Source organism: Sesamum indicum, linkage group LG12 (assembly GCF_026168435.1).
Source record: "Sesamum indicum cultivar Baizhima isolate 11 linkage group LG12, ASM2616843v1, whole genome shotgun sequence".
NCBI classification, from domain to species: Eukaryota; Viridiplantae; Streptophyta; class Magnoliopsida; order Lamiales; family Pedaliaceae; genus Sesamum; species Sesamum indicum.
Genome location: NC_142668.1, coordinates 18762561 through 18788921, shown reverse-complemented (window position 1 = coordinate 18788921; position 26361 = coordinate 18762561). Strand labels below are relative to the sequence as shown.

The following is a 26361-nucleotide window of genomic DNA, read 5'->3' as shown; positions in this document are numbered from 1 at the left end:
ATGAGGCGACAAGATTTAACTGAAATAAACACACTGACACACACAACTTCTATATATGACTATCCAAACGAGCTATAACATGCACAAACAGACCGCCAATATTCTACACATGATCATGTACATACGTGAACAGGAGTAGTAGTTGGTCTATATATATATATATATATAGGGTTCAATATGTAGTACTGTATCTCCCTTGCTAGCTAGTTCCCCAAAGGCGAGTTTCAGTTCCAGTTCCATGGCGAGTATAGCTAACAGTGCTCTCAACTCCATTGTTCCCATAGACATAGTCTGCAGCGGCACGATTGTTCGAACTAGTCTTCCTGCTGTGATGATCAACTGAATGACCACAAACTGAATCCGCCTGGGGTTTGCTATTGTTGGAGTTATAAGAGTTGGAGGTATTATTATAATTATAAGAGTTCCCCCTACCTAGATTTTCTGCTGCAGATTTCCTCGACGCCATCGTAGCTATGGACCGATCAGTTGATTGTGATTTCTGTGTGTGTATAACTAAGAGAAATGTGCTTTTGCTTTCTTGCTAATTTGTTCGATTTGAAGACGTGGGTGCTGATTTTATAGTGCATTGTCGATTGGATCGTCCCGCAAAAATTTGAAGGGAAATTTCCCAGAGCGGTAATCCAGTGCTGCAAGAAACCACGCCCGTGTGTGTAAATTGTCCATGTGTACATGTATATATCTACTATGAATTCAACCTCGCTAATGTGGGCAAATGTGGTGGCTGGCTGTATCATGCATGCGCGTGGAGAGATCATGTGACATACATACTACGTACATGGAGTATATACACCATCTATACCGGAAGCTTACTTAACTTGTTTCAGAAGTTTATTTGGTTGATTTTCAAATTAATTGGACTAGACGACTATAGGCCTTTGAATTCTGATGCCTTTCTGATTTGATACCGACAGGCATCGGCCTCGGCAGTAAATTAAGACTTGCCGGACCGACATTCGCAATTGTTTCGTCAACCTGAAATCGTGGTGATTTGTCTTTCATAAGCGCACGTCGCGTGTGCTTTTTTTCCTGGAAATGTTGTCTCATTTATGTACGGAGAAGGTACCACCCGCGTCCAATTGCCTGGTAATTTTAATTGGGTTGGATTTCTTTGACTATTGCGGCTAATTCATCTAGTTACGTACGTTGGACCCGTTAACGGGTGGCAGGCAGTCGTATGATGAAACACAACATTCAGCGACGCTCTGCAGGCGATGAGCGCGCGCACACACACACACACAATATCTATGTTCATGTGTGGGATTAATGCAATTTTTAACTATAAAATTCAAGTCATTAATTAATCCAGAGACAGGGTGTGTTGGTTTGCGTGTGGGTGTGCAATGTGAAAGGGTTATTTCATGTGCGTCTCTCTCTCTCTCTCTCTCATTTTATCTCATGCATGTTGAATTGTTGAGAGAGAGAGATTGGATAAGCACTGACGACTATTTGAATGCTGGAGCATGACCGCCTGAATCCAAATCTGACCAACTCCTCCGGCGTGTTTCTCATATACAGTAAAGTTTGAGCTTGATGCTTTGACAGAGTCATCACTATTATTCATATATAAATAATTAATCCCAAACTCCACTTGAATAATTTCCCTAACTAATTCGTAGCATCAACCCTTTTGAGGTTGTCAAGAAGTTAGCACAGCTGCATGCGCAGGATGTCAGATCGAGGAATCAAATGTCAAAATGCTTGTATTATATATACATACACTCATCCCATGTGCAATTCTAGCAAAATTTCCACACCTAAATTGCTTTGCCAATCACTATATACAATAAAGCTTATTCAAAAACCCGTAGCGATTCCCAAACGCGGGTCGAATTGGACCGGGTCCATGCGCCTTCATCATTTGGACGATTTAAATCGGATTTCAATATGGCATCCTCCTAAAAGTTATGGACTTGGACTGCTTGTTTTCTATCCAGACATATTGATATGGTTCAACTTCATTATTAAGTGGGTCCTATCCGAAAATCACATATTTCTCCACTCTTTTGCAGCTTCATAATTGGATGATTCTTTCATTAGTGGGGCGTTTACAAGTGAAGAACGGATGGCAAATTTTGTGCTCCAACTCCCAAACAATTTCAGATTCAGGGCCTTCTCTGTTTCTGCTTCTACTTCCTCTAATGGTACTCACACTATTCATTTCTCTTCATGTTTTTAATCTCTATTGTTTTTTTTGTTCCTGTGTTTATGCTTTTATTATTACATTGATCCTTCCTCACACAGCTTGAAAACTTGAATCCGCCCTCGGGCATCAGGGTTTTTCGTCAAGTTTAACGTGTTCAATTTTGTCATTTACCCTTGGTGATTTTGTTGGTTCAAGATGCTGTAGCGTTCAATTTTCCTGGTTCAAGATTCTATCGTGTTCAGTTTATTGGCTTGAGATTCAATTGTTGGCACTTGTTTAGTAAGCTGCCCGCGCTGATTTCTTGGTTCAAGATTCTGTTGTGTTCAATTTTCTTGGTTCAACAAGTATTAACTCCCGGTTATTTCTAGGTTCAAGATTCTATGTACAAGTTTGTTGGCACTTGTCTGGTTCTTTAACCCCAGTGATTCTTGGTTCAAGATTATTATACTGACAACATTGTCGGTCACCTTTTACCTTACAATATGTCTAAATTTTTTGGTGAAAAGATGCCAGATTAGGTTTTTTTTACTTTTTCCTGCCCATATTTTTGTTGATATATTTTGTTATGCACTTAAGTGACTTCTTCGATTTCAGGATTCTATTTGTGAAGATTCTTGGGTATCCCTTATTTCGCTTTGGCAAGAGTCGTAATGGAAGTGTTGTACTTTTTAATTGTTTCTTGTGGCTTCTTTCTTTTGTGTTCCCGTTTTTTTCATCATCATTGCATTCTCCTCTTACTGACTCCTGCACTTCAAGATTCAACGAAACAAGATTCAGGAGCTTCTAGTTTTGCTTGTCTTTTATTTTCACGTTTTATAGATCAATGATATGTAAGGTAATCTTTGGTTGATTTACTCTACAGTTAATTATGAGCATTCGCTGGTTTCAAGTGGTGCAATATTAGGATTCTTGCCGACTGTTACATTCATATCCTTCTTTCAGCACGTAATTCTAATATGTATGGCAATTTCTGGATTCTAGGTTCTCCTCCTAGTGTGCCTCAATCTGGGGGCCCAGTCGTTCTTGAACTTCCCCTTGATAAAATCCGGAGACCCCTCATGCGTACAAGAGCAAATGACCCACAAAAAGTGAAGGAACTCATGGAAAGTATACGCGAAATTGGGCTCCAAGTACCTGTAAGTCTCATCTCCCCTTTTTATTTATTGCATATGCCAAGTTGAGGTTATGGTTTCTGCAGTGGACAAATAAGCATTTATGATGTTCACTTGACATTTTCCAGCAAATTATTTACGAGATTAAACAAGCTTTCGTCCAGCTTTTTCATGCTAATTGTTCAAGACTGAGAGAGTATAACAATCTCGAGTCCCAGTCGCCTCAAAAAATGTTCAAGCTGCTGCAAGTATTTCTGTGTTGTTATGTAATGCATCTCATGTAATCTTAATTTCTCCTATGTATCTGTACCTTTTTATGCAGATTGATGTGCTGGAGGTTGATGGTGAATACTATGGTATATGTGTATCCTATATATTTCAAATTCTTACTATGCACACACTGCTCCTCTACATTTCTTTTGGTGACATAGCAAGTTCACTCGTGCATTTGTATCACTCAGGCTTTTCTGGTTGCCATCGGTATGAAGCTCATCAGCGGCTAGGGCTGCCAACTATACGTTGCAAAGTTCGCCGTGGGACAAAGGAGACTTTAAGGTACTTGTACCTGTCTTAAAATTTTCTCTTCTCGTATCAGTTAATTTACATACTCAGGATCTCCTGAGAAGCCATTGTTGATTATACCCCTTTGGTTTATTTCAATCTCTTTGTCAGAGCATTACGCAGTAGCCAGATTAACTTGTATTTACAGCATATAAGAGACTCTGTCTGCTTGGTCTTTTTGTTGTAGGCATCACCTTCGTTGATCTGTGCCATGCCATGTAACACATGTTGAACAGAGGAAAGCAACTCCATCACTTTTTAACCTTTTCAAAATGCTAATGCATCTGATAAAAGAGACATGGATCATAAACTAGCATGTTACAATAACTAGCAAAGATGCCATCTCCAGTTGTGGCTGAAAAGGACTGTAATCTTGTGTGTTTGTAAGTTATAAGCACTATAATTTTCTTATTTTAATGTACATGTAAAAGAATCTCTTGAGCAGCAGTGTTGTTCTATTCCAGCACCTTTTGTACGATTTTTTAATTCAATATTCAATATTCAATATTCAATATTTATTTTTTAACAGAACATTAATTTGGTTCAACTTCTATTTTTCCGATTGGCTCCAGAGTTTCAATTAACTAGTTGTAGCAAATATTAAATTATTTTTATATAATTTCTTTCTACATATTTTTATATTATTTTTACTTACCAAAATGCAATAATCTTTTTTATTAAAACTTTTAACAATTTCATTATTTTTTATTTTTTGAAAAAGAAGCTGACACTGAATTCTCAAAACTGAATGACCAGGGGAACATCAACAATAAGTAGACCAATTAATCCATTTTTTATTCTATATGATATTTTAGCTTACTAAATTTTCAGTTTATTGGAATTCCAGATTCCTTCGATATTGTTCAAAATGATACTCTCAGCAAGGAAAAGATGGGACATGGACTTAAAATGATCGTCTCAAGCCACAAGATGATACAACAAAAAGGTGCAGCTTCAGACTCATCAAAGTATCTCTACATGCTGCTGGCAGCTTGGGATAAGAGCTGATGCCACCGTGAAACCCTGATTCACATTGCGTTTAGTGAAATACATACTACTTTTACGGGTGGATGACATAAACATTACGATTGCTATCTGGTACAATACTGAATATACAAGATTTGCTTCACAGTTTTAGTATTCATGTGTTATTTGTATGATATAGGACCCGACCTCGACACTGCAAATCTCGGCAAAGGGCTGGGACCAGTGCTGGCCGATGTTGAGCCTTCTATAAATTTTGACTTTCGACTTAAGCTGTAGTCCAAGGGCCCAGACCGCCTTACATTCCGGTGTTTGTTGTCAATGCTTCTTATGCTGAAATTTTCAGTCTCATATTGATCTTGGCCATGAGTTGATGAAGCCTTAAAATAACCTGAATCATTCACATTTGACTGTGGAGTTGCGTCTCCACGTGGCTGCTTCAGTGACGGAGAAGCATGTGCCAGTGACATGGCGGGAGAATGGCGTGGGGAAGCACTCAATAATGCCAGGGGAGTGGAAGAATTTGAATAATATTGGCTATAGACAGAACGCAGAATGGAATAAGGTACATGAGAGTCCAATGAGCTCCTAGGTACATATGGCGAGATGTCGCAGACTTGATCAAGAAAGATCAGCTTTGCAACAAGGTGAGACCTGTACAAATGGCAACAAGCCGAAAATTTATGCTGCAAGATCAACAACTGAATTTTGGAGGTAAGAAGTATTCACATGTTAATTAGAAGATAGTCTTTAGCATCTTAAGCCATACATGAAGAATGCAAGTGGATGTACATGGAGAGATGTTTCAAAATGGTTACTAACAACTCCCAATTGCTTTCAACGAACTAATAGCAAATTTTAACAGCACTAAAATGCAGCCAAAACAGCATAAGAAAGAGACAACTCAAAAAGTTAGGGATAATTTTTGGTCCATCACCTATGTCATTTTATCAATTCAACCCCTCTAGTTCAACCCACATTAAATTTAGTACTACTTCATGTATTCATTTTAAATCAGAAATGGTCCTGACGATTAAAGTTACTAAAGGTACACATTAGCACTGATAATATTATAGCTCTGGTCACTTTAGTTTGAAATTTTTACACTTTTGCTCCCTTAAATTTGAACAACTCCTTGTGTCTTTCTCTCTGCGTATGTGTGTGTGTTTGAAATAGACACATGACGAGATTTTCTACTTACCGATTGCTTTCACTCCAAGAATCCAGAATAATTCCAGCTGAGAACTTGATGAAAAGCTGCATTGTGGATTTTATGCTTGCCTCTATTGACATATAGTTTTGTGTCTCAGGCTCCAAGGATTCAGTAATGTGGCCATTTGAAAGAGACTGTTTCTGCTGATATTCTCTTTCAAGTCTGACAAATTCGCTTCCCGCAATCACAGCACATATGCACCTGATAAAGGAAATTTATATCATCAAATTTCATAATACAAGTATATATTCATCAAAGACTGATAATGTGCTTCAAAAAGATGTGGGATCTTTATAATATGTACTTGCATTATGAAATTTGATGACCTTGTTCCTCAAGAAGGTTATCCAACTACCAACTTGAATTAGTAGTAGGGGATGCACAAACATACAAGCTTAAACTTCATATCTAATCAGGTTATAATTTTCTTATAAAAACAACAAAACTATGTGCACCTGGCCAAACAATAAACATTGTTGGTGAAGCCTCCAGTATCAACATTAAAGGCAGTAGTATTCCAGATAGAAGATGTCATAAATGTTGCAAATAAATAGGGTAACAAGCTCCAAGAACCATCAGTTGCACCCCCAACCTCTTCCAGTATTGATCTAATCCATTCAAAATCATGATCACCAACTATGTTAACAGTGTTTGCAACTCTTCTCATCCTCCTAATCTCTTTCTTCTCAGGTACTTCATCAGGTAAATGTGTAGCAACACCTGCTAGCAGTGAATAAATAAGAGGTGCACCTTCTTCAAGAACAACACCAGAAGCTTCTGCCAGAAGGGAATCAAAAGCAATGGCCTGCCCTGCCTGAATACAGAACCTAACCATAGTATCCATATCAACTATCTGTTTTACATTTGCTTCCGTTTCCATCCTATCGCCAGAATGCATACTTCCAGCAACTGCCTCTAAATTCTCACGGTTTGCCCGCAAGGTAGTGTCAATGCAATTTAGGAGCGCCGCTGTGTGCTCTTTAAGCATCCTATCTAACCTGTCGACTCCATAGCTGCCGAAAGTGCGAACGAAAGCTTTCAACTCCCTGAGATCTGTCACCGACTCAGCAAAATACCCACCAACAGGCCTCGTGCTTTTGAAGCATCGGTGAAGTGGAGCAAAGAGGATGCCGGCACCAGACACATCCTTAACAATGTTTTCAATGTACCAGTTGCACACAGCTTCAGTAGCTGACCCAGTCAGCTGCTCTGTAGGTTTCTCAAACAACTGCAAAGAGGAAACTGGACCAGAGTAGGTCTCTGCAAGGAGGATTTCACGAATACCCTGGGTGAGGTCCATGCTAACATGTTGCTCTGCTAGATGAACTATAGAAGTATGTCTACGAATAAGTAATTCTAGGACAGAAGGTCTCTGAAGATCAGAATCAGTTTTCAGCACAGTGAGCAGTCTCCTTTTAAAGTTCCCAAGTATGCACTCTCTCATGTACTGCATCACAATGTATAGAATAGAGAATAAGTATCTTTATGTTTTGACCAATAATGCCAAGTTTATAAGGATACCGACAATTTTAGCTAGCCAGCACTCGCAATGGTCATCTTACAAAATTATTCCCAAGTTGAAGAGGCTCATGTATAGTCTCATCCATCTAACTGCATTGTGTTTTTTTTCTTTTTTCTGTTTTCTTTTATATTTTTATTGATTAATTAATTTATTCGGAAACCTTTGGGAAGACATGTAGTAACCCAAACATCCGTATCATAAGCAACTAACACATATGGAACTGTAACCTCACCTCCCTAAGAACAAAAACATGGTTTAAAACACATATAGGCTCCATGTCATTCAAGACCGAACACAGATTGGTCAACCTCTGCATTGCAGCTTCTAACCTGTCACCAGTAACAGACAATCAAAAATATGCCACCCAAACAATGAGGTAAAAATTAAAATGAGAAGGGAAGAAGAGTTCACAGGAAGTAACTCACATTTTAATAGAATTGTTATTTTCTGGATAGCTCTCGTAGCCTGGCAAATGAAAACCATATGAAGCTTTCGGAGATTTTGCTGAAGGATGAGATAATCTGGATGTCAAATTCATGAGATTCGCTGCTTGGTCTGGGAGGAGCTGGCAGTTTTCCATACAATTAGTTGAATAATAACATATAGAATTCTCATCTCAATAGCATGATGAAGAGTAACTACCTGCATCTCCAGCGACCCAAATCCTCCTTCTGAGTCGAGAATATTTATTAAACCTTCCAGTCCTCCCATGATAGATTCGATAAGAGATTCAACATATAGAACTGCATCGCGCCCAATCTTAGTCACCTATGCTCAAAACAGTTGAAGTTTATGGACTATGATGGTGGTTATTGCACCGAGTAAATTATAAGACAATCAACACATGGTTCCCGGACTATGCTTTGAGCCAATACTAGAAACTGAATGGTTCTAGTTGTTCATCAATACCTCTTCGGGGACAATTGGCGAGGCACATTCTGGAAAACTGCTAGCAACACCAAGCCAGGCACAACAATGTTGCGGACGACCCTCGGGCCCAAACATGGTGTTTCGGAAGACCTATTGTACCTGTTGCGTCAGACTAAAGCTACATACTGTTCTTAGAAGTCAAAGTAAGTAGCATAACTTACAGTTGTAAGATGTTGGTGATAAAAGTAAAGTTTCTTCAGACTCCCATATTTTGATAACTGAGTTTCAAGCTCATCAACACATCTGCATAGGTGCAAAATGCTTTAGTCACGTGTCTTTCACCATAGAGAAGGAAATAGTGTCATGCATTCACTATTGATGTTTATAGGTGATAAATTAAGATCCACCCTACGATGCTTTAGATAACTCAAAACTGCAGAGCCAAAGCTAAGATACTAGCCCTTACAAATCTAATCATGCAGTCAAGAGACCAGCGTATCAATTGATCAAAAGACAGTTTCCAATAAAGTATACGACATTATTTCACATGAAGCTTGGTGGAAGTGAGTGCAAGCACCTGGACCAATTGTACGCAGCATTTCCTTCTGACAACAAACCTTCTTTGCCTGTAGATACTGTAGCTTTTTCCAGATGTCTAATGTTAATGGATGACCGAGCGGAAGTTACAATCATCAATATGGATAACCAATCCTTGCGTAATTCCTGAATGTTAAAAACAAATCACAATAGAATTAAATAAAAACAGACATAATTATACAATATATAATTGGTGAAGCAAGTTGCAAAAGAGTTTACAAAACAAAGATAATAACTTATCAAGACATGATCATAATGTCAGTTCACGACAAACATTTGCTCACTAAATGAATGAGAAACAAAGATGAAAGTATATTAAGTTTGAAGTATGAAATTAATTGCAGGAAATATGCTTAACAGTGTACCTTTCATTTGCCAACAGCAGGCCTGATTTGCCTGACACTTTTTTAATTTATAAGATAGCCTGATTATGTATTTAACAATTTGATATATACAGTAACAATCATAACTTCACATTTTCTTACTTTCTGATACAAAATCTACATAAAGCTTCAGCTTAGTTTTGACATGAAATATAACAATAAAATAAAATTCCAACTAGGAAGGAAAATAACAAAAGACTTGATGGGCAACTTACTGATAAATCACAAGTTATTGCCGAGATATTTTCACCCTGAGGTTTTGGTATGTTTTCTAGATGCTGAACAATCCTTTGGAAAAGTCCCTTCAAGGTAGCATCAAGGTCAAGAGCTACCATTCCTGGAGTACCCAGCAGAAAGCGGATTCTACCAGCACAGGATGATAGGTATGATAAGGCATAGCCTCTAATGGCTGAGAAAAAAGAAAATTTTTGCATTTAGTTTTAAATTTAAATAACCAATATACTTCAACTTGTCTATTTCGTTGAGTAACTCCTTTTAACTGCTGAAGTTCATAACATGTTTTAAGTGCCAACAATGACCGTACAAAGCTACAATGTGATGTTTGATTGAATAGATATTATCAGGTGATCACAATCAAGAACATTTCATGTTTTAACATTAATTTTATAAGCTGATTACAGGACATAATATACAAATTAGTGATATACTAGGTCACTGGAGAATATGACACTAGAGCAAGGCATTATATTGTACAATCCCATGCAAATCTGACATAAACTTTAAAATCAAAAACTATAATAGCGATACATGAAAGAGCATGTATTATGACATTACATGGAACCTAACCTGCAATATACTTGCGCACTAGACAGCAAAGACTGTCCATTCCGTCCAATAAAAACCCAATAGTTGGATCATTTGGATCCTGCAATAAGAGTGTAAAGCTGATGAAATCAAGTGTTTTATTGCAGAATTATAAATTAAAATCAAGAAACATAATTTACTGCCTAACATACTTTAATGGACAAATGACAGATAGTATACTTCAAATAGCATTCTTACAGTTTCTACTGGCACAACTCGAGCTGTTTTTGATTTAGAAGATGCTATTCCGACATGCTGAAAGTACCATAGTACCTCACTCTGTGCAAAGGCTAAGGCAGAGAACAACATCTGTACAACCATCAGAAGCCCAGGACTTTAATATGTTTACCATTAACCCGCAGGCACTAATGCGATGACTATAGCAGATATAAGAATCTAAGGGAGACGCAAACCAATTACTTGCTCCTGCCCTTTCCCTAAGCTTACTAATCCAACAAGATGCATAAACTAAAATTCAAAAATTAAATCCTGGTAAATCATTTGACTATTCTTTTCTCATCTGTATAAAAGTAGATTCCATGTAACTTCGCCGATTCACGGTTTATTCCTTCAAACTCAACCAAGAAAATGGTCTACGAACCAATATTTAATCATCCATAATATTATCAACCCAATCCCCACCCGACCTCCCAAAAGAAAAGGGAACCCACTCATGGACACTTGAGTAGCATGAAATGCATATATTTAAAATAAACACAAACCTAATCAAGGATTCACTAACCTAAGCATGTAGATGGAGATTTACACAGGTGCAGAACAAGACACTCAAGTTTTTATCCAACTTTTGAGTACTCAAATTATTGGTGGATAAAATTACTTGTGTCAATGGATTCAGATTATATCCCTTTTATGACAGAAAGACCCCTATCATTTTGAGAAACGAACACAAAAACAACTACTAAGCTGGCATATTACTTCATCCTTCATTACTTGTTAGCAACCCATGCCAAGGAATGGGAAAATTATATTTAAAAAATATAAAAATAATAAGATAAACAAATTATAAATAACTTAAATTTTATAATATAAAAATGACTAATTGATATGGTAATAATCAATAACAAAAAATATGAATAGATATAAAAATAAATCTGAATTACATTATTAACTAGTGTATTTTATAAAAAAAATCTATAGATCTCATGTATAAAAAAAATGTTATACACTTATCCAAATTTAAATAAAATAAAGGATAAATTATCCCAAAAAAAGAATTGATCAATCTTTTAGATAAAGATAAACAGTCATAAACTTATTTAAATTTACGTTATTTTCTTAAAAAATGGTTGCTTATGTGGCAAAATAGAATGCAAAGAGGCCATCCAAATATGCCCTTAATTGGCACTGACTTGGATGGCAATGTTTCTATTTTGTTATATATAGATTGTCAAACTTATACTAACCAGAACTATTTTACATGTAAGAAGATTTCTTGAATCCTTATCCTTGTCTTTACCATTTACAATAAATTACTCATATGTGCAAGTAGATCTAAAGAGGGATGCATATATCCATACAAATGCATACCTGAATATTAGGAGCCAATAAACTTGGCTGATCAGTAAAGAAGAGAACCATCCTTCCAATCTCCTGCTTCAGTAATATCCTCCTCTCATGGTGTATAGCATCACAGGAGTACAGTGCTTGTTCATGGACTTCACTGCTATGATGAAAACCATATCAAAATGCACTTTGGGACAGAGCTTCAAACTAAAACTGGTAGTTACAAAAATGCCAAGTTGCTGACAAAAATTCTGAGAAACAACACAGGATAATACTCAAACTCTCTAAATGTTGAAAATGCTGATGCTGAAAAGGTAAAATGGCTATGTTTGAAAAGTTATGATATATAAGTTCTATTAGTGCATCATTTGGTGCGCGGTATTTAAATAAAATGATAATATTATATTCTAAAAATGTATTATTAGCGTCTTACACTACCTTTTGTGATTACAACATCTAAAGCATGAAACCATGTTTCTCCCTAAACCAAGCAGCACAGTTGCCCAATAACAGATGAACTAAATTACTATCTTCTTTGATTTGTCAATACCTTATCATTTTCTCTACCTGCTTTGCAACACTATACTCTAGATCTGCTTCTTTTTGCTTGGTTCGTCCAGACTTTGCCATCTTTTTTGATTCCAAGATGCGAGGTAAAACATATAGCTGATAATCCTCGTGCAATAATATATACTGCAGAAAAAGAAAAAAGAGCAATTAATGATTTGAAAACTGTGTATTGCTCATCCAGAAATCAGAAAAGCATTGCAGTCTGTAGCACTATTTAGTGCTAGAGAACATATTATATTTCTTTTATTTTTTTAGAACATTTTGTATTTGGCGGTTTCATTTTCCTGCCATTACTTCTACCATTGATGAATTTCAAAATGTAAACGTATACAATTAGAAAGAGCTATGCTAGCATACAACTTGTGGTCTTGTATTAACTAAGTATAATTCCCAAAAATTTATAAGTGAAAATTTGTTCACTTAGTGAACCTGTGCCTTTGTGATTTTACCTAGAAATGCATTGCTTAATTTTGCTTGTCATTTATCAACCTAGTCATCAAATTTCTCTTGGACTATCACTATAAAAAGGCATCATTTTCAAGAAATATCAGAGGATCTTGTCATCCCTCCACAAACCAGCGTGTATCAGGATAAGCAGGCAGGCAGAAGGAATTACAGAGAGTACTAGCCACTTGTTGCTTTAATAAGAATTGCTGATACGGGCAGAGAGACAACACAGTGTGTTCTTAATTTAGGGAGTTATACTAGGCAAAATAAAACCAACACCTCTTAACCTCAGGTCGTGTGGTATCAGCGACTGAGCAAGTGTAGCTGGGAAGGATTTGATGAAATATGAAATTATTAGGCTGGAAGAAATAATTTCTACTGAAAGTCTTGCAGCACAATCTGGGCAGCCATTATAAATTGAGGCAATTTTCTCAAAGTTACACTTTCTTGAAATTACAAGATCTTTTCCCTGCTATTTTCAAAGTTATGAGGGAAAAGAGAAAGTATCCTTTAAGAGTAGCAGACATATGAAACTTACTTCATCCCTGAATAACGTAAGGACTAGGTTTTCCTTCAGCACAACCTGAAAGATTAGAAAAAAATATACATATGAAAGGCTATTAGCCATAAATGTGTACCAATCACTATCAAATGAAAGCATCAATATTCCACCATGCACAAATGTAGCTAACCCAAAATCCCACTAAAAATATAATAATGCGAGTAGTATCAAATAAGGGAGAAATGGATGGGCCTTGTTGTGTACCAAAGCAATGTCAATGCTTGTGACTCTAAGAAGCTCGTCTGGACAAACCAAATATCCGAACAATACCCATTCACGATAAGAAGTGACATTTGCGAGGTCTTGTGCTCTCTACAGAAGAGAAAATGTACAAAATGAAAAATCAGTATGGAAAAGATAAAGATCATTGCATGTGGAATATAAGCTTTCTTCTAGAAACAATTTCATGTAAGGTCATTCATGTTCCACAACCTATTGGAAAATGAAAGGATACATCGGCATAAAACAAAAAGTCCAGTTACCATTGGATGTGCAGAGTTTGTAAGTATGTCAGGATATCTAGGATGAAATGGACTTAGAAAACCCTCGTTTCGCAGCTTCCTTGTATCTGTCGACAAAAAGATAATGGGCCCCACGGCCTCTAAAACCTGATAAAAGAAAGCATCACAGAAATTAGTTAAAAATTGAAAAAGAAGAACATAGACCAAGCTACAAAATTGACCAATGTATATAGACAAGTTCTCTTTTCATGCAGTGCAGCACATTCCAAGCAGTGTTCTGTGCTTGGCGTCATTAGCTTCAAACCAAGGCAGGTTGTTTGTGCATATCACAGCTCATAGGTATTTGGGTTGTTATGTAATGACAGTTGGAAATCAAAACATGCTTCCACTGCAGGAGAATGGATAGACTAGAAAACGAGTAAACAACTATTCTAGGAGAAAGCTCATATTAATACAGTGAACCTTTTCATGACATCAAAGCCTACGGAAGCCAGTACCAAGAACAGTACTAATTATATGTTGGTCTGAGAACTAGGAAGAAACTTTAGGGAGAAAGTCAAACTTCACAGTAAGATGTGGCAGCCAAAAAAGAAAGAAAGAAGACAACCTCTCCAATCCGAGGACTGACGAAATTAAGATCTTCATGTAACCCCTTCAATGGTGGATCATAGGAATCTACAAATTGAATTAATCTGATATTTATGCAAAAAAAGGAAAACATAAAACAAATTAGCTGCAGTTTGAAAGGAACTTCTTAATATGGATTAGACATCCATCTTCTAGAACTAGTGATAAAGGCTAACAAATTAATGAGAGTACAAATCATTCACACTATATACACATATGCTTCCTTTGTTCTGAAAAGATAATGTGAAAATATAAAATCCCACCCTGGAAAAATTGTATATGTAGATTTTAATTGCACTGCCCAGCAATCAAACATGTCATCAAATTTAAGAGCAATGACCTAATCACTTGGATAGCAAGCCAAACCAAGACATAGATCCATGTCAACACACAAGGAAAACACATCATGCCTTCTGCATTCCAAACACCAAATTTTGTTTTTCAATGCAGCAAATGGATGGAGGGTACCAGCTGTCCCTCAATACTGAACAGTTGAATGAATTTCTAGCATTTCTCGCTTTGCCAGGAGAGTTAGCAAGAACTCAAACTCGAGATGCAGTATGTCAAGATTTTCCCACTTTGCAGCACATCAAAGACCATTATCATCCCTATGCAAGTAGATACACCTCTTACACAGATAAAGAAGTGTACACAGGTAAAAGTAGCTGCAAGTGGGTGTTGTGCGTCACTTGTTATGGTTTCACAATTTTTGCAGCATGTTTAAAAAGCAATATGACTTTCATTTAGAAACTACTAGTCAAACTCAACATGGAAAAACCCATGAAGCATAAGATACAAGTGTTGTAAACTAAGAGTCAGAGACTTGAGCTCAAAACTGATGACAAACCCAGAGACATTCATAAGTCCAAACGGTTACAGACTCACCTATGGTAAAAATCACAATCTCGATCATTCCTTGCCATGCCGTGCAAAAGATTGTATGTTTGCAGCATCATTTTTCTAGGTATCTGTGGTGAAATTTTTTTAATGCATGTAAGAATAATAAAAATCAATGAACTTTTCAGCTGGAAAAAATTAACAGGAAAAACAGGTAAATCACGCTGGGCTGTAGACTTGCCTTCTCAGAAAATAGATTGACACGAACAAATGAGCAAAAGAGATCCATAAAGGCGTGTAGTATGAGAGAGTTTTGGTGGGGCTGCAAGGAAAGTGGTCAGACCATTAATAAGTTATCATCGGACCAAAAAAGATGTTGCACCTAGTATGGATGATCAACCGTCAGAAATTTATCTTTTTCCTTGGACAGAATACAACTAACAACATATACTATGATGAATAAAGAAATATATCATAGCCAATCTTTAGCTACTGAATAAGTTAATTAGTAACAGTCTTCATTCCTCACCAGCAAGGTAATCACTGTACTGCTTAGATCCAATATGAGCCGCAGAGCTTGTTCTCGGAATGCCATCAGGTCAAGTAGCAGCTGATCCAAACAATGGAGTCAATATAGAAAATAAGAAATCATAAAATCGATGTGGGATATATAAGTTAAAAAAGCATGGCGAGTCAAACAAAAACATATTCTTATTATCACATTATCCAGTATAAACATTTCTTCAATTTTATTGTTTTCAGAGCAACTGTGTTTGGCAACTGCTTTTTCACCAATTTCACAGGATGTTTTTCCCTCACCCTCAGCTTATTCAACTCCACCAAATTGCAGCAAACAAAAGATAATAGTTTTGAGTCAGTAGTCACTTCATTGTAAATTTGAGTTGTAGGCAAGAAGAAAAGCATTACCAGCCACAACAGTTGAATTCATTTCAATTACAAATAGAATGCTGGCGAGATCAAACCCAATCATGAACCGTCAAAATAATAAACAACAGAAAAGCTTAAAATTGCTTGAGTACTTCCTCTGTTAATACAAATCATTAATCACGGAATACAAGTCAACATTATAATGTTACCTGAATCCATGGCTCCAAGCTCTGTAGATGAACCTCAGCGCTATCATTCATAGCATCCAAAGCAAGCTTATCAACCTATCAAGACTTCTATGCATCAGTCAAATCGCACCAAATTACAAACGACAGAAAAGGGCAAACAGAGTGTTTATGAATCAGAACAGAGGATCTAAAATCCTACCCGTTCAAGCTGCAATTTGCTATGGTGTTCAGGAAACTTCTTCTCAAGCAAAATACAAATTTTGGGGTGGTTTGGGAACAGGCCTGCTTTCCAAAATGTTTCAGAGTATATATGATTAACCAAATCAGGATAATCCAAAATCTGATTCAGTCTATACATTTTCGCCATTAGCCCTTCAGCTACATGTGTGAGCTGGTATACCCACTGCATGTTCAGACCCTTCTGAGATGAACTGCTTGAGTTCTGAGTTGCTGCCTCTTCAGCTCCACCATTATTCCTGGATACTACATCTGGACCCAAGTATTCGGTCCACCTTGTTGGGCCTTCCCATTCTCTCGACCTTACTGCCGCCTGTGCAGATGATAACACGTCCTGTGCTGGGAAATGTGACCTTGACTTTGCCATGTCTGTCACTCTCAATCAGAATTCAAACGGAAAAATCCATTTCTCCTGCATATTAGACTATGACATTTTCAGAGATCAGAAATGATTACAACATTTCAACTTCAAAACCCCTGTTTCCTTCCAAACAAACATGCTTAAACCTAGAAGCTGAAACTAACTCACATTTGTCTCCCACAGATGAGAACCAATTCATCTTTAAAGGGACATCAAAAGAATTCATGCAGCTTAAGAGCACATATTACATCTAAAAAATGTAAAAACTACACACAGTTCTGCATTACAAACTTAAATTTCTGTAAAAGGTTATGACAATTACCAATATTACTTCTTGTTTAGTTTTTTCTTTCTTCTAAACAATGTCTGAATAATAAACTTCAAATCCTCCACTGACTCTCAAACCTGAGCAACAATTACCGGTATAATCTCCTTGAGCTTACAAAAAAAACAAACAAGCATTTTATAATCCTAAAATTCTGGGGGAAAGAGAGCTAAACAAAAAAAGAGTACCATTGGACCAAATGCAGGAGTGGGGAGAGTAGGTGGAGCTTTCGAAGAGAATTGAGCGCGAGAGCTTCTTCAACTTCAGATCTACCTACTGCTACTTCAACTGTTACTCACTACAGTACAAATGCCGTGTAATTATGGCAGAGAGAATAAATCACTCGAACTATATAGATTGGTGATTCTACTGTTGTACACTACTTCGCCAATACGGGCGCCGGGGTTGACGATGATTGTGTATATGTGCGAGAGAGAGCAACTTCAGTTTTCCCCTTTTAAAGGTAAGTAATTTTTTATTTTTATTTTTTGTTTTAAATTTGCTGGATTTTCTTTTTGCTTTTTGTGTGTGGAGACTGGAGAAGACGGGAGACAGCCAAAAAGAAAGTGTAAAATCGAAAAAAAATGCCCTGCACGATCTGTATATGTGGAATAAATAATAAAAATACATTGGTCCCCCATTTCTTTACTTTATTTCGGATTTACCCCTGTTGTTTTTTAAATTACATAACATCCCGTTTTTCAGTTTTTGTTATCAATAACATTTTTCTTTGTTGCTTCTTTAATTTCCCTTTTTCTTATCCTTTTGCTTGTAAGTACTCAAAATTCAAATTTAATATACAATGTTATATTTTAATAATTATATAGTTTTTAGTATTATCACCACATCTAGTTGTATTACTACTGCTATACTTTTATCCAAAATACATAATGATTACTAACTTCAGAATCAAGTATTGAAACAGGACAATGTTTGAATTTTAATGCCTACCAATTATAATTCATTGGAAAATTACAGACATAGATCGACAGTAGAACTTGGGTTAAGAAAATTACTTGATGTTAGTGACCAATCTTTGGAAATTTCATTTGCTTCATTTCATCAATTTTACCGGGCATAGGAAAACAATGTAAAAAGAATCACATCACTGAGGCCGAAACGATTTCGATTATGATGTTAGATGTAATTGATGACATTTAAAGTTGATCCTAATTGCATTCAGGGTAACATGATTACATATAATCAATCTCAAATAATGGCATTAGTAATGATTTTTCGTCCTCTACTTGGCATCCAACTCAACTCTATCATCCTCAAAATTAATTTTGACCTCTTCAGACGTCAGCATTTTTATTTTTATTAGACTAATTTTCTTTGGAATTACTGCCAGTAAAGCCCCAGTTAATAATCAGGGAAGAATAAAATGACGTTCACATAGTGGAAAAGGGAATAATGACATAAAAATGATGTAATATTATAATATATGTCAAGTGGAAGTGGTTCTTGATGCGTGTTAAGGAAGTCGTCGCTCCAAATTGCGGACAACATACTTGGCTTTGACATCAAGCCTGCATCATTGTCTATTTACTGTCGCGCAGACTGCAATATATAGCTCTAATATCGTAGGCTTAACCAAAGTATGATCGCCTACGTCCACCAATCATTTTCTCAATGTATATGTATATATATATATATATAAAAAATAGGTCATTCACTAGAAAAGATAGAAGGAAATAAACAACGATGTTTCACCAAAACTCAACACAAGGAGAATTGTGTGCTGTATGGTCAGTCCTCAAGATTAGTTGAGTTCCACCTGTCCAGCAGAAAATCCACAATCCCATCATATCACAATTTCTTCGGAGTTGGCACTACCATCTGCCGTTTTCAATTCGTAGAAGTCAGGCAGAATATCTTTATTGTTGTGTCATCGCACTTTTCAAACAGCCAACGAAACGAGAATTATATATTCATACAGGAAAGCATCAAATCGTGTCTTATGTATGTGAAGCATGCCAAGTTTTCTTTCATGGACGTTAGAATGTTTACCCATGTACTATCTGAGCAGGACTGCACAATTGACCACCTTCAACAGAAAGGAACTGATGTCCCCTCCCCAAAAATCCTCCTGTGGTTGACTTTTTTAGGTTCTAATGTGGTACCATAAATCTTGCACTAACAAATAGGAATTTGCCTCAAACAATGAGGAAACCGCTGATTCTCTGGCGTTCAATTTCTTGTATAGCTCTACAATTTTCTCATAACTCAAATCTTTAGGGAGGAGATATACCAGGAACATCAGGAACGAGTGGCTTAGGTTTCTTGATTTTCTCAGCCAGTATGGCTTGAGTAGTAAGGATCATACCAGCAACAGAGACAGCATTTTGAAGTGCACATCGTGTAACCCGGCAAGGATCAATGACTCCAGCAGCCATAAGATCTTCATATCTCCCGTTCATTGCATTATACCCAACTCTTGAATCACAAGCTTTTATTTTTTCCACTACTACAGCTCCATCAATTCCTGCATTTGCTGCAATCAATTTTGCAGGTGCAAGAAGCGCCTGAAATCCATCACCAAAGAAAGGATTTTATGAAGTAAACTGAAAATCTAAATAGAGTTCTCCTATACAGAAGAACTAATAACAAACTCAGAAATTTCTGAAAATGGACAGGCTAAATGGAATGTCGAACTGCAACCAAAAAAGCCTACCACCGAGACGTAACCCGTGCAGTGCAAAAGTGTTCACATGAATCACATCCAAAGCATAAGCATAATATTCAGATACAACTGAAAATAAGAATATATTAACATTCATCATTGCCTGCCATTGCTCGAGAAATTGCGCCATAATATCAGAAGATGTGACCCCAGAACTACCACACAGTTCCTTCTCTCTTAACTTAAGTTACTTTTGCAAGAACGTGCTGAAAGAATACGTAAGGCAAACATGCTACGCAAGAAAGACACAAGAACAGGTACAAACCATTCCAACAATGTCTGCACCGATCCGCTCATCAGGATCTTGAAAGACGTTCTTTAGTGCAGGTATTTGCTTTGATAGATGTATATAGGTGGCTCCACCACCAGGAACCACACCTTCAGCCATGGCTGCGAAAGTAGCATTTTTTGAGTCCTCTAACCTTAGTTTTCGATCTTCAAGTTCAATTTCTGTATGAGCGCCAACTTTGATTACAGCCACTCCACCACAAAGCTTCGCAATCCGCTCACTAAGCTTTTCTGCCAGATATTTGCTGTCTGTCTCAGCAAGATCTTTCTTTATCTGCATAATTCTTGCTTGTATTTCAGCTTTCGTTGACGGGTCGGCAACTATAGTGGTAGAATTGCTCGTTATGGTTACATGCCGTGCAATACCAAGCTGATCAGAAGTTGCAGTTTCAAGAGTCAGGCCCAAGTCTCCAGAAAGAAAATCAGCTCCTGAGTAAATGAGCAGCCACAATGGTAAAAAAAAAGTTAAAAATGAAGAGAATCACATCTGAAACACAAAACACAGATAAGATTACAAATTTCTGAAATTGATAATTAGTACTGAAGCGCACCTGTCATAAGCGCAATATCTTGCAGTATTGCTTTCTTCCCCTCTGCAAATCCTGGACATTTCACAACAGCAACATTAAGCACACCTTGCAGCTTATTCACAACTAGAGTTTCCAGCACTTTGATTGATATATCCTCAGCAATAATCAGCAAAGGGACACTCAATTGTGTAGCCTTTTCCAGCAGAGGAACAATATGTTTCACAGCGGATAACTTTTGATCCGTCACCAGAATTCTTGCATTTTCAAATTCCACTATAGATTTGTCCTTGTTTGTCACAAAGTGCGGCGACATGTACCCTTTATCTATCTGTAAGAAAAGAATCCCTGAAGAGAAATCAAGAAAATAATGAAAACACAAGGGAAAAGATAAATTCTATTGTATAATGAGAATGAAGGGGATTTAGTTAAAGTTCAGATTTGAAGAATTAACTGAACTCCTAGAATTGGTCTCAACTTAAATTTGGCCTGAACCTCAAGTCTTCCGATCTTGACAGTTTCCATAAGCTCAAAATGGTGACTAAAAACAATGCAAGGGCAACAAACATCAAAGTTCTTTTTTATGCTGCCTAGCCAAGTCTTTCAAAAAATTCATGGTGACTGACACTTTAGTTCCAAGGTAAAGTGGCAGTTTTTCATTTAGTCAAGATTACCTCTATTTGGACTTTAGCAAACAGCTCAGTTATCAGCTACCTCCCATCCAAACACTAGAGTAGGTCATGCAGCAGCAAGAGGCACCCAAGAATGCTAAGTTCCTAATGCCATGAAGTTGATAGAAAAGAGAGGTGGCAATTGTCATGTGAAAGTTGGATTAGTTTATACAAATTACCTTCATTCCTTCTTCAACTGTCACATAAGTTTCAGACGATGAAGAAGATTCAATCGATATCACTCCATCGGGACCAATTTTCTCAATAGCTTCAGCAATTAAGTCCCCAATATATTCATCATTTCCAGCAGATAATGAAGCTACAGCTGTAGAAAGGGCAAAAATAAACGACGTAGAATAGGATTATTTGTTAAGCTGAATGGAGAGAAAGAAGGGAAACAAAACCTTTAATGTCATCACTTCCTTTTATAGCATAACTTTTCTCCTTCAAACTTCTGACCAATTCTTTTACTGTTTTATCCATTCCTTTTTTCAAAGAAACAGGGTTAGCCCCATTTGTGATAGCCAACAATCCAGATTTAATCATTTCTCGAGCCAATACAATTGCAGTTGTTGTACCATCACCAGCTGACCTATTTGTTTTTGTTGCAACCTGCAGAGCCACAATCAATCAATGTACTATTACAGAATTGAATGCATCAGATTCTATTTCACATCAAATTTATATGGCTTGGATGATTGACCTCTTGGATTAGCACTGCTCCAGCATTCTCAATTGTGTCAGGAAGCTCTATAGCTTGGGCAATGGTAACACCATCATTTATCACTTTAAGTGTCTCAGACTCTGAAAGGACCACATTTCGCCCTGCATGATTCAACCAGAAGCCAATAGGAAATCATCAGTGCACTATCTTTTTGCATGACTATTATACATCTGGGAGTAACTCCAATGCATCACAATTAAAAAGTGATGCAACATACAGATACAACACAAACACCAGGCCATACAACTCGCTTTTTTAAGTCTACGAAAAGATAAACTGAAAAAGTGAACTTAATTATCCATTTCCAAAAGCTCTCAGAAAATGAACAATAACACCCATTCGTTGCGGGCTTGTGTTAGTGCAGCACTGAACGGGTTACAGCCTCGAACAATACCAATAAGCCAGAGGCTCAGAGACTCCAAACAAGCTCTGCAAGAAACCTTCCAACAGGAAAATGTCGAAAAATATAAAATAAGGGCGAATTATAAAATTATACACACCCTTAGGTCCTAGGGTCACAGAAACAGCATCGGCAAGCTTATTGATCCCAGAAAGCAGAGCATCTCTGCACTTTCTGTCGAATTCTATTCTCTTCGGACCTGCTTTCACCACTAGTAACGGTCTCTTCACAGTGTTCCTTCTCCATAACCCATGTGAATTAGATATTCCACGGGATTCCTAAACAAATTGAATATAAGTTGAAAAGAAAATTTCCGAGAAATTTAACCGAAAGAAATGGTGAAACGAAAATAAACCTATGACTTACGGAGAACAAAGGTTCGGGAAGCAAGAATAGTGGCGAAGAAAATGGTAATGACATTTTCATTGTCTGCTCTGCTCTGGTGGTGGTTCGTAAATATCAAACGGCAGTAGGGTTTTGAGGGGGGTTTATCGGCAAAGCCAAAGACGCGGACGGAAACGATTTCGTTCACTACAGTATATCGTGTTAATATTTTTGCATAAACTCAGTTTCAACTAGTTTTTCCGCTTGTAGACACCGGTGTGCGACTCTTACGAACAGAAATAAGGCTATAATTGGAAAATTCAACCAAAAAAAAGGTTTCTAAATCTCCTTGGTAACGATGAAGAAAAATTTTACTAAATGAATATAGCGTAAGGTGTATAATATTATTTCCAAGTACTCAATCATTTAAAAGTGTTTCTCAAAGTTTCCTTACACATTTAATTTGTCAGAAAAGAAATTTACTAGTTGAAAATTTATGGCATGAGTATGATCATCTAATCACAAGCACATCTTGAACCTTGTAATTGTTTTGTGAACAAATGTCACATTTTGACTAAAAAATTGAACTTGAATTTCTGAAAATGATAAACAAAAATATATTGTGGCCATGATTAACCATATTTCAGTTTTAGCTTTTCTCAGATATTGCAAATGCAACGGTACAAAATTTTATTCCTCAAACTAAATTAAACATAGAAATTAAATGTTTTGTCATCCGAGGAGGACAATGGTTGCAGTGGCTAATCATCCTACGATTGAACACATTAACACAAGAAAGAAATTGAAAAAGAAAAAAGAAAACAACCGAGGAAAATTTTCCATGGCCTTGGACTTTAAATGATCCCTTCATTCTTCAGTGCTTGGCATCTTCTTCTTCACAGAACTTGGAGTACTGATCAGGGTCCATTAAGCAGTTCAGTTCGTCCGCGTTTTGCATCTCCACCTTTATGATCCATCCATTTTCATAAGGGCTTGCATTAACCTAAAATGGAGGTTTAATAAAGTTAGTGCAATTGATAATCACAAGGGACACGCCGCTCAAATACTTAATACCCAATATCATATTTTGTAGGAGAACATCAATGCTAAGATGCGACGGTTTGTGATATTTGATGCACAGAATTATCACCAGCATTCGATGCACAGAATTCTAACCAGCACCGAAATGCTCATAGGGTAAAGGATCTTAACAAACATCATGGTGTCGAAAGCAAGTTAGAAGTGACTTCTACTAGAATATTGAGCTTATTTTTGAGTCAATATGGAGAAGAAAAAACATCATGACCTCTAAACAGTGGCCAGTTGCCACCAACGCATTAGGTTAATCGTGGCAACTCATAATCGAGGCCATGATAAAGTCAATAGGGATGTAGCGCGTTGGGAAATTTACAAGATTATAGAAACCCAGTGCAGTAACAGCACAACAAGACTGCAGAATACTATGTAATTTTACCAATGGCGAAATGAAGACTTGCGATCATGGTGAAGAACTTTCCGAATAGAATATTAGGGTGGAGAAAGGAAAGCATAAAGCTTGTTAGCCAGGCAACCATCAAATAAATATTATGGGAGTGATGAACTTTGCGAAAATATTTTCACCAAAACTATTTGAACTGGATACAAGCCTACAGAAACCTGAGAAAATTTCTAAGATGTGGAAGGACTGTGGTATCTAATACCCATAGCAACCACATCAAACATCCTTGTCAATTAAATAAGTACAATGACTTGCACATATCCAATAGTCCAAGGCATTTCATCCATTCTGGGGAAGAGAGGCCTTACTTGGGAATACAACAGAAGATTAGCACAATAGCTCTATAGGACTCACAGGGCCACCATACAAGATTGTCCGAGAAATAGAAGAACTAATTCACTTAGCTCCGAGGAAAGTTGAGAAATATGTGACGGCAATTCTTGGCAACTTACCAGGATGTCCATGTAAAAACTTTGACAGTGAGAAGTATTAAGGACAGTTCACTTAGACCACTAGACATCAATCACTTTTTAAGCCTATTAAGGAACACAATTTTTGTGGAAAGAAAGCAATGAAGCACCAAAACGATAATCATTAATTCTCCACTGGCTCAAGGCTACTCCAGATTACAACTAGTTTCTGTTATAAGAAGTAAGGTATATTTACTCTCCAGTGAACAGGAAGTCCCACTTGCAGTTTATGGGTCTCTTTCTTTTCATTAGTTTCTTGGCTTCTTTTGATAAATTCTATTGGAAAAAATTCTTCCATTAGCTTTCTTTTAATTTGCTCTTCCAAATCTGAGTTGTAGCCTTGGACAAATGGATAGTATGAAAGAGAAAAAAATAATAATGGACCCAACGAGATAAGACACAAGAAATCACAATCTGGTCCAAAAAGACTCACCAGACCAGGAGAATCATTGAGTTTTGTATTCACTTCAACCACTTTTCCTGAAACAGGAGAGTTAATGTCGCTAGTTGCCTTGACACTTTCAACAGCACCAAAGCCTGCACCTTGTGTTACTTCAGCCCCCTCTTCAGGTAGTTCGACATACACAACATCACCCAAGTGGTCTTGGGCATGATCGGTAATGCCTATAGTGGCTGAATTACCTTCAACTTTCACCCATTCATGAGAGTCTGCGTACTTTAGATCCTTGATGACTGCATTGGTTGAAAGGAAAGATATTAACATCTTGAAAATGCATAAGAAAGATCAAATGGAAACTTGATGGTGTCAGTAATGGGAGGAATTATTTTGCCAATCTCTACACAAACAGAAAAGCCATAAGTTTCCACGAAATCCGAGTGCACCAAGACCAGTATGATCCTAGAAAGAGCATGACAACAAAGAAGATGTCCTTCCTCCATGAAAGAGGCAAGTGAGTCATACTACACTGCGGGGGCATGGCGCAGAACAGAGACAAGCATTATGGTAATCAGCAACCGCCTTCAACATTAGTATCGTATAACACAACTTTTCACTCACTTTTTCATAGAGTCCATAAAAAGGACGACAACGAAGAAACCAGCAATAATCTACCACTGATCTAAAGCACAAACTCATATTTCGATAAACCAGATCTTTCTTCCCAAGAACAACAGATCACAATATTTTCATTAAAAACAAATTCAAAAGAAGAGCGCATGATTAAGATTCATATAACCGGAAAAGGCAAATCAAGAAAACCATACACTATTAAGAAAAGAAAAACGGACAGGAGTTATGTAAGAATAAACACACCAGTGGCAAAACCTCTGTAAGGAACAGAGATCCTAAGGAATGAAGCAGCCCTCGTTGCCCACAACAACCTTGACGCCATGTTCAAAACGCACCGCTTAACTCTCCTCAATGAAGATGAAGGTGGCGCTGATCCGCACTCTCTCTTTGTTTGCCTCTGTTAAATATTGGTTTTTGTGTTTTTACGGAAACCGAACCGGCTATGTTAGGAAAAGGGTTACCTAAAACCGCTCCTATTTCCCTATATA

The 26361-nt window shown here is 37.1% G+C and overlaps 4 protein-coding genes across 9 annotated transcripts; 1 reads left to right on the top strand and 3 right to left on the bottom strand.

Annotated features, from left to right (window-relative positions):
- The first annotated feature begins 1939 nt into the window (after positions 1 to 1939).
- Positions 1940 to 7645, top strand: SRX (sulfiredoxin). Of its 4 annotated transcripts, none has more exons than XR_016063019.1 (7): positions 1946 to 2162; positions 3146 to 3300; positions 3599 to 3632; positions 3738 to 3831; positions 4025 to 4220; positions 4685 to 5535; positions 6725 to 7645. XR_016063019.1 is itself a non-coding variant. In XM_011098511.3 (5 exons), the coding sequence occupies exons 1-5, from the start codon at positions 2084 to 2086 to the stop codon at positions 4038 to 4040; spliced, it is 378 nt and encodes a 125-aa protein (XP_011096813.1). In that variant the 5' UTR covers positions 1946 to 2083; the 3' UTR covers positions 4041 to 4328. The 4 variants fall into 4 exon arrangements, 1 of the variants encoding a protein (XP_011096813.1); XR_016063020.1 differs by having other exon boundaries at positions 4669 to 5535; XR_016063018.1 differs by lacking the exon at positions 4025 to 4220 and having other exon boundaries at positions 1940 to 2162.
- On the bottom strand, positions 4737 to 17814 carry GRL (transcription activator). 3 transcript variants are annotated; one of them, XM_011098514.3, is made up of 24 exons: positions 17447 to 17814; positions 16535 to 16996; positions 16357 to 16431; positions 15789 to 15869; positions 15501 to 15581; positions 15308 to 15390; positions 14403 to 14487; positions 13817 to 13942; positions 13539 to 13646; positions 13311 to 13355; positions 12306 to 12448; positions 11780 to 11915; positions 10430 to 10540; positions 10214 to 10292; positions 9622 to 9815; positions 9004 to 9149; positions 8648 to 8729; positions 8466 to 8576; positions 8199 to 8324; positions 7982 to 8121; positions 7789 to 7885; positions 6490 to 7481; positions 6023 to 6235; positions 4737 to 5475 (listed from the first exon to the last, which is right to left on the bottom strand). In XM_011098514.3, the coding sequence occupies exons 2-24, from the start codon at positions 16937 to 16939 to the stop codon at positions 4986 to 4988; spliced, it is 4149 nt and encodes a 1382-aa protein (XP_011096816.1). In that variant the 5' UTR covers positions 16940 to 16996; positions 17447 to 17814; the 3' UTR covers positions 4737 to 4985. The 3 variants fall into 3 exon arrangements, with proteins under 3 accessions (XP_011096816.1, XP_011096815.1, XP_011096817.1); XM_011098513.3 differs by having other exon boundaries at positions 16535 to 16984; positions 17447 to 17813; XM_011098515.3 differs by having other exon boundaries at positions 11780 to 11912; positions 16535 to 16984; positions 17447 to 17813.
- An 855-nt stretch (positions 17815 to 18669) lies between these two features.
- On the bottom strand, positions 18670 to 23165 carry LOC105175879 (chaperonin 60 subunit alpha 2, chloroplastic). The gene is made up of 8 exons (XM_011098509.3): positions 22918 to 23165; positions 22652 to 22829; positions 22131 to 22252; positions 21832 to 22039; positions 21607 to 21752; positions 20781 to 21087; positions 20207 to 20658; positions 18670 to 19783 (listed from the first exon to the last, which is right to left on the bottom strand). The coding sequence occupies exons 1-8, from the start codon at positions 22975 to 22977 to the stop codon at positions 19493 to 19495; spliced, it is 1764 nt and encodes a 587-aa protein (XP_011096811.1). The 5' UTR covers positions 22978 to 23165; the 3' UTR covers positions 18670 to 19492.
- Positions 23166 to 23541: 376 nt separating this feature from the next.
- On the bottom strand, positions 23542 to 26314 carry LOC105175878 (Single hybrid motif superfamily protein). Its single transcript, XM_011098508.3, has 3 exons — positions 26117 to 26314; positions 25277 to 25536; positions 23542 to 23878 (listed from the first exon to the last, which is right to left on the bottom strand). The coding sequence occupies exons 1-3, from the start codon at positions 26193 to 26195 to the stop codon at positions 23750 to 23752; spliced, it is 468 nt and encodes a 155-aa protein (XP_011096810.1). The 5' UTR covers positions 26196 to 26314; the 3' UTR covers positions 23542 to 23749.
- Between the last annotated feature and the right edge of the window lie 47 nt (positions 26315 to 26361).

What these genes read in the sequence shown, in the direction of transcription:
- SRX (XM_011098511.3), top strand. Translation starts at nt 2,084, where the DNA reads ATGGCAAATTTTGTGCTCCAACTCCCAAACAATTTCAGATTCAGGGCC. An exon ending in TGCTTCTACTTCCTCTAATG is followed by an intron (nt 2,163 to 3,145) that starts GTACTCACACTA and finishes TCTGGATTCTAG; the next exon opens with GTTCTCCTCCTAGTGTGCCT. An exon ending in GGTTGATGGTGAATACTATG is followed by an intron (nt 3,633 to 3,737) that starts GTATATGTGTAT and finishes TGTATCACTCAG; the next exon opens with GCTTTTCTGGTTGCCATCGG.
- LOC105175879 (XM_011098509.3), bottom strand. Translation starts at nt 22,977, where the DNA reads ATGAAAATGTCATTACCATTTTCTTCGCCACTATTCTTGCTTCCCGAA. An exon ending in TTCCCGAACCTTTGTTCTCC is followed by an intron (nt 22,830 to 22,917) that starts GTAAGTCATAGG and finishes CAATTTGTTTAG; the next exon opens with GAATCCCGTGGAATATCTAA. An exon ending in CAGTTGAAGAAGGAATGAAG is followed by an intron (nt 21,088 to 21,606) that starts GTAATTTGTATA and finishes CTTTTCTTACAG; the next exon opens with ATAGATAAAGGGTACATGTC.
- GRL (XM_011098514.3), bottom strand. Translation starts at nt 16,939, where the DNA reads ATGGCAAAGTCAAGGTCACATTTCCCAGCACAGGACGTGTTATCATCT. An exon ending in CAAACTCTGCACATCCAATG is followed by an intron (nt 13,647 to 13,816) that starts GTAACTGGACTT and finishes TCTCTTCTGTAG; the next exon opens with AGAGCACAAGACCTCGCAAA. An exon ending in ATGTTTTTGTTCTTAGGGAG is followed by an intron (nt 7,482 to 7,788) that starts GTGAGGTTACAG and finishes ATTGTGATGCAG; the next exon opens with TACATGAGAGAGTGCATACT.
- LOC105175878 (XM_011098508.3), bottom strand. Translation starts at nt 26,195, where the DNA reads ATGGCGTCAAGGTTGTTGTGGGCAACGAGGGCTGCTTCATTCCTTAGG. An exon ending in TTACAGAGGTTTTGCCACTG is followed by an intron (nt 25,537 to 26,116) that starts GTGTGTTTATTC and finishes CAACCAATGCAG; the next exon opens with TCATCAAGGATCTAAAGTAC. An exon ending in TCAATGATTCTCCTGGTCTG is followed by an intron (nt 23,879 to 25,276) that starts GTGAGTCTTTTT and finishes CCTCCATTTTAG; the next exon opens with GTTAATGCAAGCCCTTATGA.